Source organism: Salmo salar, chromosome 19, assembly GCF_965601325.2.
Source record: "Salmo salar chromosome 19, fSalSal1, whole genome shotgun sequence".
NCBI lineage: Eukaryota > Metazoa > Chordata > Actinopteri > Salmoniformes > Salmonidae > Salmo > Salmo salar.
The window spans coordinates 5,529,531-5,540,871 of NC_138309.1; the positions used below are offsets into that span (position 1 = coordinate 5,529,531).

Sequence of the window (11,341 nt, forward strand, 5' to 3'; positions counted from 1 at the left end):
AGCCTGGTCCTAGGAGGCGTACCAGCGACCAGACGCGCTGCGCAGGCATCCTCCTACCAGGCTGGATGCCCACTCTAGCACGGCATCTGCGATGGGCTGGAATAGCTCGCACCGGACTGTGCGAGCGTATGGGCGAGATCGTGCGCACTTCTTCAAACTTCGGCGCCCTCCACTCCATACGTTTCTTCCTATAAGCACGGGTAGCTGGCTTAGGGCTCATCCTTGACGCAGCCAAACTACCCGTGTGCCCCCCCCCCAAAAAAATATTGGGGGTGCCTCTCGTGCTTCTCCCTCAGCGCGTACATGGCCTTATATCGACGCCTCTCTGCCTTGGCCTCTTCTATCTCTTCCCTTGGGCGACGGTATTCCCCAGCCTGGTGCCAAGGTCCTGCCCCGTCCAGAATCTCCTCCCACGTCCATTTCTCTCGATTGTCCAACTCAAAGTCCCTTTTCTCCTTCCTCCGCTGCTTGGTCTCTTTATGGTGGGTTGTTCTGTAATGCTCCTCTTCGTCTGAAGATATAGAGAAATCGCTGTCGGAGAAAGTGGACCAATACGCAGCGGGTTGCGTGCTCATCATATTTTATTTAACCTGTTAGGGCTAGGGGGCAGTATTTGCACGGCTGGATAAAAAAAATGTACCCGATTTAATCTGGTTACTAATCCTACCCAGTAACTAGAATATGCATATACTTAGTATATATGGATAGAAAACACTCTAAAGTTTCTAAAACTGTTTGAATGGTGTCTGTGAGTATAACAGAACTCATTTGGCAGGCAAAACCCTGAGACATTTTCTGACAGGAAGTGGATACCTGATGTGTTGTATTACCTTTAAACCTATGCCATTGAAAAACACAGGGGCTGAGGAATATTTTGGCACTTCCTATTGCTTCCACTAGATGTCACCAGCCTTTACAAAGTGTTTTGAGTCTTCTGGAGGGAGATCTGACCGAACAAGAGCCATGGAACGATGATGGCCCATTAGACACCTGGCGCGCGAGTTCATGTTGGGTACCCTCGTTCCAATACGTTATAAAAGAGAATGCATTCGTCCACCTTGAATATTATTCATGTTCTGGTTAAAAAAGGCCCTAATGATTTATGCTATACAACGTTTGACATGTTTGAACGAACGTAAATATATTTTTTCCCCTCGTTCATAACGAGAAGTCCGGCTGGCTTAGATCATGTGCTAACAAGACGGAGATTTTTGGACATAAATGATGAGCTTTTTTGAACAAAACTACATTCGTTATGGACCTGTGATACCTGGAAGTGACATCTGATGAAGAGAATCAAAGGTAATGGATTATTTACATAGTATTTTCGATTTTAGATCTCCCCAACATGACGTCTAGTCTGTATCGCAACGCGTATTTTTCTGGGCGCAGTGCTCAGATTATTGCAAAGTGTGATTTCCCAGTAAGGTTATTTTTAAATCCGGCAAGTTGATTGCGTTCAAGAGATGTAAATCTATAATTCTTTAAATGACAATATAATATTTTACCAATGTTTTCTAATTTTAATTATTTAATTTGTGGTACTGACTTGACTGCCGGTTATTGGAGGGAAACGATTTCCTCAACATCAATGCCATAGTAAAACGCTGTTTTTGGATATAAATATGAACTTGATAGAACTAAAAATGCATGCATTGTCTAACATAATGTCCTAGGAGTGTCATCTGATGGAGATTGTAAAAGGTTAGTGCATCATTTTAGCTGGTTTTATGGTTTTGGTGACCCTGTCTTTGAATTGACAAAACATTACACACAACTCTTGTAAATGTACTGTCCTAACATACTCTAAATTTATGCTTTCGCCGTAAAACCTTTTTGAAATCGTAAAACGTGGTTAGATTAAGGAGATGTTTATCTTTCAAAGGGTGTAAAATAGTTGTATGTTTGAAAAATTTGAATTTTGACATTTATTTGGATTCAAATTTGCCGCTCTTGAAATGCACCTGCTGTTGATGGAGTGCACCACGGGTGGGACGCTTGCGTCCCACCTAGCCCATAGAGGTTAAATGTGAACACCAAGAAACAAAGACCGACAGGAACAGTTTCGCAGGCTATACGCAATGCAAAAACAACAACCCACAAACCCCAGGTGAAAAACACACTCCTAATATATGACTCCCAATCAGGAACAACGAAATACAGCTGTTCCTGATCGGGAGCCACACAAACTAACAAAGAAATAGAATACCTAGAAAACACATACAACACGAACCTTCTGCCACGTCCTGACCAAAACTAATACAATACTCCCTCTGCTGGTCAGGACGTGACATGTTAGCTATTAAAATCAGATCCAACAATAATATCAAGGGATTAGAAATACAGGGCTTGAAAACAAAGGTGTCATTGTACGCTGATGATTCATGTCTCTTTTTAAATCCACAACTTGGATCCCTCCACAACATCATAGAGGATCTAGATCATTTTTCAAACCTCTCTGGATTACAACCAAATTATGATAAATGTACTATATTACGTATTGGATTACAAAAAAATACTGCTTTTATTTACCATGTAGTTTACCAATAAAATGGTCTGATGGTGATGTGGATATACTCGGTATACATACAGTATTTCTAAATAAATAAATGATCTCACTATAATACATTTTAATAGAAAGTTAGCAAATATAGATAAGATCTTGCTACCATGGAAAGGAAAATACCTGTCTATATGTGAAAAAAATCACCCTGATTAACTCTTTAGTCATTTCCCAGTTTACCTATTTGCTTATGGTCTTGCGTACACCTAGCGAACTGTTTTTTAAATGATATGAGAAAAAAAGATTCCATTTTATTTGGAACGACAAGCCAGACGAAATTAAACGGGCCTATTTATATAATGAATATGAATTTGGAGGGCAGAAATTATTAAATATTTAAGCATTAGACTTCTCACTAAAGGCTTCACTCATACAAAGGTTATACTTAAATCCGAACTGGTTCTCAAGCAAATGATTAAGAATGTCTCACCCTATGTTCAAGAAAGGCCTTTTTTCCCTTTATTCAGATTACAACCTCTCACTTTCAGTTATTTGAAAAGGAAATAATCTCCCAAATATCGCTATAGCACAAAACATGTTACAAACATTATTGGGCACAGACAAGAGCACAAAGGGCAAGAAGGTAGAGACAACAATACATCACGCAAAGCAGCCACACCTGTCAGTAAGTGTCCATGATTGAGTCTTTAAATGAAGAGATTGAGATAAAACTGTCCAGTTTGAGTGTTTGTTGCAGCTCGTTCCAGTCGCTAGCTGCAGCGAACTGAAAAGACGAGCGACCCATGGATGTGTGTTTTTTGGGGACATTTAACAGAATGTGACTGGCAGAACAGGTGTTGTATGTGGCGGATGAGGGCTGCAGTAGATATCTCAGATAGGGGGAGTGAGGCCTAAGAGAGGTTTATAAATAAGCATCAACCAGTGGGTCTTGCGACGGATATACAGAGATGACCAGTTTACAGAGGAGTGTAGAGTGCAGTGATGTGTCCTATAAGGAGCATTGGTGGCAAATCTGATGGCCGAATGGTAAAGAACATCTAGCTGTTCGACAGCAGCCTTACCTGCCAATCTATACATTATGTCTCCATAATCTAGCATGGGTAGGACGGTCATCTGAATCAGGGTTAGTTTGGCAGCTGGGGTGAAAGAGGAGCGATTACGATAGAGGAAAGCAAGTCTAGATTTAACTTTAGCCTGCAGCTTTGATATGTGCTGAGAGAAGGACAGTGCACTGTCTAGCCATAATCCCAAGTACTTGTATGAGGTGACTACCTCAAGCTCTAAACCCTCAGAGGTAGTAATCACACCTGTGGGAAGAGGGGCATTCTTCTTGCCAAACCACATGACCTTTGTTTTGGAGGTGTTCAGACAAGGTTAAGGGTTGAGAAAGCTTGTTGGACACGAGTCGCCTCTTCACTGTTGAAGCATTCCAGGTGAAGCTGGTTGAGAGAATGGGTGGCTACTTTGAAGAATCTAAATTCAAAAATATATTTTGATTCGTTCAACACTTTTTTGGTAACTACATGATTCCATGTGTGTTATTTCATAATTTTGATGTCTTCACTACTATTCTACAATGTAGAAAATAGTAAAATAAAGAAAAACCCTTGAATGAGTAGGTGTGTCCAAACTTTTGACTGGTACTGTATAGTTTTGGTATAATGTGTATATTTATGGTGTATATACAGAGTGCATTTGTAAAAGAGACCAAGGTCTTAATATGTCTTTCCTGTGAAAATAAAGGTTAAATAAATACAAAATTACTAATAATTTCACTGTAATCGATTCACAAAAACATAGTCGAGAACGCACTTCATTGTTTTAATACTGGAATGGATTTGAAAAAGAACAGATTAAAAACTATTTACAAGTTTAAGTCCAATTCAACCGTTTTTTTAGTTAGAGAAAACAAAACATGGAACTTAAAAACGTCACCATAGTTTGATGCACAGTAGGTCAACAAACGTTCACACGGACAAAGTAAAAAAATAAATCTAATTATTTTCCAACTTCAACTAATACTACACATTGGATCCTTAAAAGCGCTATACAATCTATACATTTGTATTTATTTATAATGAACACACTTGCTATCACAAAACAATTTTGCAAAAGGCCACATTTCCAATTAACTGTTTTGACCACTGTAGCTCTTCTCTGTTAATTCACTCTCTTTCTCTCCATAGACAGTACACCATTTTCTGATGCATGTCATCTTCATAAATTAAAACATTGGAGGCATTCGATGTTGCAGCCGACTTTAAAGGTGAGTCGAGACTGACTGATCTACAAATCACCTTGCATCATACATAACTACTCAATAGTATTTGTGATCAGCCAGTCAGTCAAAATACAACACGGTTTTGATGCTCTCAAACACGGCCATTACATTTCCAATGACAACGGTTGAGTTCCTGCCCGACAACATTGCAGACGCATTCCAGATCTTACTGTACAATGCCTGGATAGGTATTTAACATATCAGCTTACCACATCATATGATATAGCAATCTGACGGACAACTGCACAGTCGATGACTTGGCACACAACCATTGGTTGATGCAATGGAACGCCTGCACATCTTGTTGGGCTGGAACTCGACCATTACCTTCTATCTCCTCTACCTCAGAATACAGCCCTCCCACTCATATCCAGGTAGGACCCCTGAGCGTGGGTGTGGCCATGCTGGTGCTGCCTGTACATGTGCCTGAGAGGTATGGGGAAGGACGAGCGGGGGTCCTGACACAGGCGCAGAGGATAGGAAGAGAAGGGGGGATAGAGGGCAGGGGGTGTGGAGGAGGAGGAGACACAAGATGAAAGAGAGGGATCCAGTCGAGGCAGGAGTGAGGGGTGGTGAAGTACCATTTCTGGAAGATAGGGTGTGCCAGAGTTGAACTGGGAGAAGGAGCCAATCTCGGTGGGCGCTATCGGGGGGTAGGAGGAGGGCGTGGTGGTCTGGTTCTGGGGACATGTCGTTGGAGGGAGGGAGTGGTCTGTCAGGGAGAAGGGCGGGATGTGAGAAGAGGCAGAAGGCTGGAAAGAGGCGACGGACACAGAGGGAATGGCGGAACAGGAAGAGGGTTGGTAAACTGGATTAGGAAGGGGGGATTGGGGGTGAGTGAAGGAGGAAGGAAGAAAGGACGACCCGACAGAGGGAGCTTGGATCTGAGTCGGGATGGGAATAGACACAGCGGAGTGGACGGAGCTGGAGGAAACATTCGGAAGAGTCCAATTTTGAACTGAAGAAGAGCAAGAAGAGAGGGATGAAGGGAGAGAGGGAAAGGGATAAGCTAGAGGTGCGGAATGGGAAGAAAGAGAGTAAGGGAGAGAGGGAACGGGGTGTGATTGAGAAGTTGAGTGACTTGAGAGGTTGAAGAGAGACGGAGGGGTGGTTTGGATGACGTTGGAGAGAGGTAGGTTTGGGTAGGGGTATGCTGTGGGGTTAAAGACCAACAGAGGGGGGGTCTGGTTGGAGATGGGGACAGCTTGTAGAGCCTGGTTCGGGGGAGTGAGCATGGAATGGGTGGTCACCCCATTCTGCTGGATGGGTTGACAAGAAGGAGGAGGGAGTGATGGAAAAGAGGTATTTGTGGGTGTATGAGGACTGAGCAGGCCTTCCTGTGGGTTGGATGGAAGGATGGAGTGAAAGGAGGTGGATGACAGGAGAGGCTTGGGGGAGGATGGAGTGGAAATAGACAAGGTGGGGTAGGTGAAACTAGTTTGCTGAAGCGAGGGAGATGTGGTGGAGGAAGGGAGGGTAGGAGAAGAGGAGAGAATAGAGGGATAGTCAGTGGTGGCCATGGATGGATAATTAAAAGTAGAGGTGGGGGAGGGTTGGGGGATGGAGAGATCTGAGCGGTAAGAGGATGAAGACTGAGGATGAGGAGCAGGGGCAAAAGAGGAAGAACCAAGAGGAGTGGCTGGATATGTCCCATTGTAAGTGGAAAGACTCATAGTGACGGACCTGCAAGGTAAAAAAAAAAAAAAAAATCTCATTATTGCAACCTGCTGTGAATGTAACTGACACATAACAGCTGACCAAAGGTGTTGTACCAATGATTTGTTAATTATTTAAAGATATGGATGGGGTACATCTCAATACTCTAAAGTGTCTTTGTTTCCTTGTCTCCATCTGGTGGCAGGTAAAGTCCAGCAAAGTCCAGGTAGGCATCCTCGATCCCCACATTGCTTTTATATAGCCAGATTTTCAAATCAGTGCAGATGAAGCATATAGATTTTAAAATGTAACCTTTATTTAACTAGGCAAGTCAGTTAAGAATAAATTATTATTTACAATGATGGTCTACTGGGGAACAGTGGGTTAACTGCCTTGTTCAGGAGCAGAATGACATATTTTTACCTTGTCAGCTCGGGGATTTGATCCAGCAACCTTTTGGTTACGTTCTAACCACTAGGCTACCTGCCACCCCAAAGAGCTAACCTTGGCCGCAGATCCTTACTTTAGACAATCAACATGCACTATTGTGAACTTAAATGTTTATAAACCCAAAACTCACCTGTCCATCATTCCATCGGTGACTTTGTTGCCCGATGCATCTTGTGGCCCCTTGGTCATATCGGCCGTGATGTTAGCTGTGATGTCAGTCATCTGGGAGGCAATGAAGGTTTGGCCCACCAGGTCTAGAGCCTGCTGCTGCTCTGGAACAGGGCTCTCGTGGAAAGGGGTTTCGTTGGAGCCATACCCACACACAGACTCGGGGAGAGGGGGAAGGGATGGGAGAGATGCCAGGGCCAGGCTCTGGAGGTCAGAGGAGGAAGAGGAGTACTGAGACAGGAGCTCAGTGGAGTCACACGGGTCACAGCTCACTGAGAGAGAGGATAGAGGAAGTAGATAGAAGGGATGAAAAACTAGTAAAATAGGATTTTAGTTGACCATTTTAAAAACAATAAACAAAACATATGTATAAATCAAATCATTGAGGAGGACACAGAAAACGGTCAGAAAACCGTCTCCATTGCAATGAATGATTGTTGGATGGAAGAGGAATCAACAAGTTGAGAGAAATTTGAGTAATATTAAGCTCACCAATATCTAGAGGTTCATTTAGCTTCCGCTTTTGCCTCACGTCCCTCTGTCTGGAAGAAAATAAAAATATAGATAGGTGAGTGTATGTGGACAAATTGGTGTGTGTGCGTGCGTGCGTGTGAATGTGTGTGTGTGAGCATGTGTGTCTGTGTGTGCTATACCTTTTGCTATTCATGCCATCCTCTCTAAAGCCCTTAGCGAAGGGATTGGATTGGATCTTCAGTTCAGTGATCTGCCAATCAGTCACACAGTCAGTAACCATTATAAGAAGAATAGAAAGTATTGTATATTAGAAGTGTATAAAAACATTCTCTGAGAAACTATATTATCTTTTACCCATTTTATATTTTATGCATATACTGTCACTCGTTCTCTCTCTCTCACACACACACACACACACACACACACACACACACACACACACACACACACACCCTTCCTTCTCTATCCTCCTTACCTTATTGTTCTGGTAGGCGGTGACGGTGAGAAACTGGGTCTCTGGGAAGATGAAGGAGTGTTGCCCTCCGCCCCACCTCAGCACGTCCCTGGCCTCGATCACGTGTACCCGCGGCTGGTAACGGTGGAGGGAGTGGAGGATGATCTACGAGAAGGAAGAGAGAGCGAGGAAGGAAGAAAGTCATTATTATTGTCATTATAGAAAGTTGGGTATGACATGACCATTTTTGTTTTTAAGAAATAGATAGGCCTAGATTCACACCTATAAACGCACACACAACACACACACACATACATCCATCAACCCCCCCCCCCCCCCCCACACACACACACACACACACACTCACTCACTGTCATACTTTCTTTCTCCCACTATACTCACATATCCCTGTGTGTCCAGCGTGTTGTTGGTGAGCTTGGCGCGGTGGAAGGAGATGCTCCTGCTCTGCCAGTGGGCACCCGTGGCTGGCGAGTCTGGGTGGATAAACACCCGGTCGGGTAAGCGGGCCTCAGCGCCACCCACCACCTGCCAGGTGTCGCCCTGAAAGCGGTAGCGAGAGGTGTCCATGGCCACCACATCCAGCAGCATGATGTAGCGCAGCGCCGGGTTCAGGCCTGACAGCTTTACCCTCAGCTGGGGGAACATCCGCCTTGGAGGAGAGAGTGGATGAAAGGAGACAGAGAAATAAGGAGGGGGAGAAAGAGAGGGAAAGATAATGGTTTTATTACACAATTTTTTTTACACAATTTTAGAAGCATTACAAAGTATCAATGGCAGCTAGGCTGAATTATTTGATACAATTTACACATTACATAGGAAGAGAGGAAAAGATGGAGAGAGAAAGAAGAAAAGGGAAAGAAAGAGAGAGAGAGGTTGCACGGGAGAAGGAGACAAAGGGGGAAGAAAGAAATAGAGAGGGATATAAGGAAAGGGAGGGAGATAGAGAGAAAGAAAGAAACAGAAGGGTGAGCAGGAAAGAAGAAGTGGGAGAGAGAGATTGATAAATATAATAATTTTCAACCATTAACACCTATGAGAAGGCATTTCCCAGTAAATGAATTTCCTTTATTAACCTTTGAGCATTTAGCAGTGGAGATACATTTAAATCAAACTTTATTGAAAAAAAAAATCGCAACATGGGTCACAGATGGACAGCACTCACCTGCCCTTCTTGGTGATGATCATCTCTGTGCCCACGGAGCAGAAATGTTTCCACAGTGAACCGTTCTCCAGCTCCATCTTGACGCTGTCCTGCTGGCCTTTACAGGTTGGCTTGCTGGGGGCGGGGGGTGGGGCCAGAGGGTGAGAGGGCATGGCCCCGGCAGCCATGTCATAGGAGGAGGGGTAGAGGGGCATGTGGGCAGGAGGTTCCCTCTCTGGTAGGGGGGCGTATAATTATAATTAATTTGCTTCAGTTAGGGTTCAAGTAAGCATGGGAGTGCTGTGCAACCTAACATCTAAATTAAAGGAAATTTCCACCCAAAAACAGGAATACCCCCGGTATGATGCAAAATGCATCATATTGGCTCTATTTCTGTATTTCTAAAGTTTTATGCATTGAAAACTTGATTGCTGACATGCAAAATATTTTGGGACTATATCAACATTAGACTAATGAAACAAATACCAAAAGATAATTTTGGGGTGAAATGTTCCTTTAATAAGGGCCAGGGTATCCCCATTTGAATTTGTAGCATCTTCATAAGAAATGACACCCCAGAATTTGGTGTTGATCAATGACCATTTTGGCATTGAGATAAGCATTACCACATAATATTAATACTCTGATATTCATACTAATTCATTTGAGCAGATCTTATCATAAAACAATGATCTGAATTGGATTGAGTAATTATGACAGTATTTCAAAGGATTTACCATGAATTGTAAAGCACCACATGACATGCATACACACTGATGCTTTCTCTCAAATACACATTGACACAGACAGACGCACACACTCGCCTCTATAGTAGCAGTCTCCAACTCTTTGGTGCCCAAGGGCCAAATTGGGGTACATCTCCACACTCAGCATCTCTTCGTTCTCGCTATACCTCTCTCTCTTTTTCCTCTCCCTTGCTCAGTAACTCACTCTATTTATCTCTTTCTCTCTCTGTCCATTTACTGCCAATCAGTGTGTTTGTTCTCCAGTGCGATTTGTCCTTGATGTTTCGATCTTGTCCTTGTAGTATTCTCTTTGAGTTTTCTTTTTGGCTATGGTATTTCTTCTTATTTTCCCCTTTACTCTGTCTGTCTTGTCCCTCTCTCTTTCTCTTCTTTAAATGTCCCTCTCGCTCAGGGCCTATGTGTTATATAGGTGAGTGAGGCTTCACACATCGGCCAAATGGGCAGTTTTCACACTCCCTTCTTTTTAACTCTCCCTAGGACCAACCTGCAGGCTGCAGGCCCCCTCTCTGTTCTCATTCTCTAAACAGACAGCTGACTAATGCAAAAACAGCACAGAGCAGCGTCCAATGGGTTACATCAAGAAATAAGGCCAGTTATATACATATATGTACACATTTTATTTTGTACATATATATATATATATATATATATATATATATATATATATATATATATACAGTACCAGTCAAAAGTTTAGACTGGTACTCATTCAAGGGTTTTTCTTTATTTTGACTATTTTCGAAATTGTAGAATAATAGTGAAGACATCAAAACTATGAAACAACAAGTAGTAAGCAAAAAAGTGTTCAACAAATCAAAATATAATTTGTATTTTATATTCTTCAAAGTAGCCACCCTTTGCCTTGATAACAGCTTTGCACACTCTTGGTATTCTCTCAACCAGCTTCATGAGGCCACCTGGAATGCATTTCAATTAACAGGTGTGCCTTGTTAATTTGTGGAATTTATTTCCTTCTTAATGCGTTTCAGCCAATCAGTTGTGTTGTGACAAGGTAGGGGTGGTACACAGAAGATAGCCCTATTTGGTAAAAGACCAAGTCCATATTATGGCAAGAACACCTCAAATAAGTAAAGAGAAACAACATGAATGTTAGTTAATCTGGAAAATGTCAAGAACTTTTAAAGTTTCTTCATGTGCAGTCACAAAAACCATCACGCTCTATGATGAAACTGGCTCTTATGAGGACCACCACAGGAAAGGAAGACCCAGAGTTACCTCTGCTGCAGAGGATAAGTTCATTAGAGTTACCAGACTCAGATATTGCAGCCCAAATAGATGCTTCACAGAGTTCAAGTAACAGACACATGTCAACATCAACTGTTCAGAGGAGACTGTGTGAATCAGGCCTTCATGGTCGAATTGCTGCAAAGAAACCACTACTAAA

General features: G+C 42.7%; 1 protein-coding gene across 1 annotated transcript; it reads right to left on the reverse strand.

The window, feature by feature from the left end:
• Positions 1 to 5,149: 5,149 nt before the first annotated feature.
• Positions 5,150 to 10,213, reverse strand: tbx6 (T-box transcription factor 6). Its single transcript, XM_045701907.1, has 8 exons — positions 9,994 to 10,213; positions 9,191 to 9,404; positions 8,410 to 8,677; positions 8,029 to 8,172; positions 7,733 to 7,803; positions 7,572 to 7,621; positions 7,042 to 7,351; positions 5,150 to 6,488 (listed from the first exon to the last, which is right to left on the reverse strand). Exons 1-8 carry the CDS (start codon positions 10,061 to 10,063, stop codon positions 5,150 to 5,152), a joined length of 2,466 nt encoding a protein of 821 aa, XP_045557863.1. The 5' UTR covers positions 10,064 to 10,213.
• Positions 10,214 to 11,341: the final 1,128 nt, after the last annotated feature.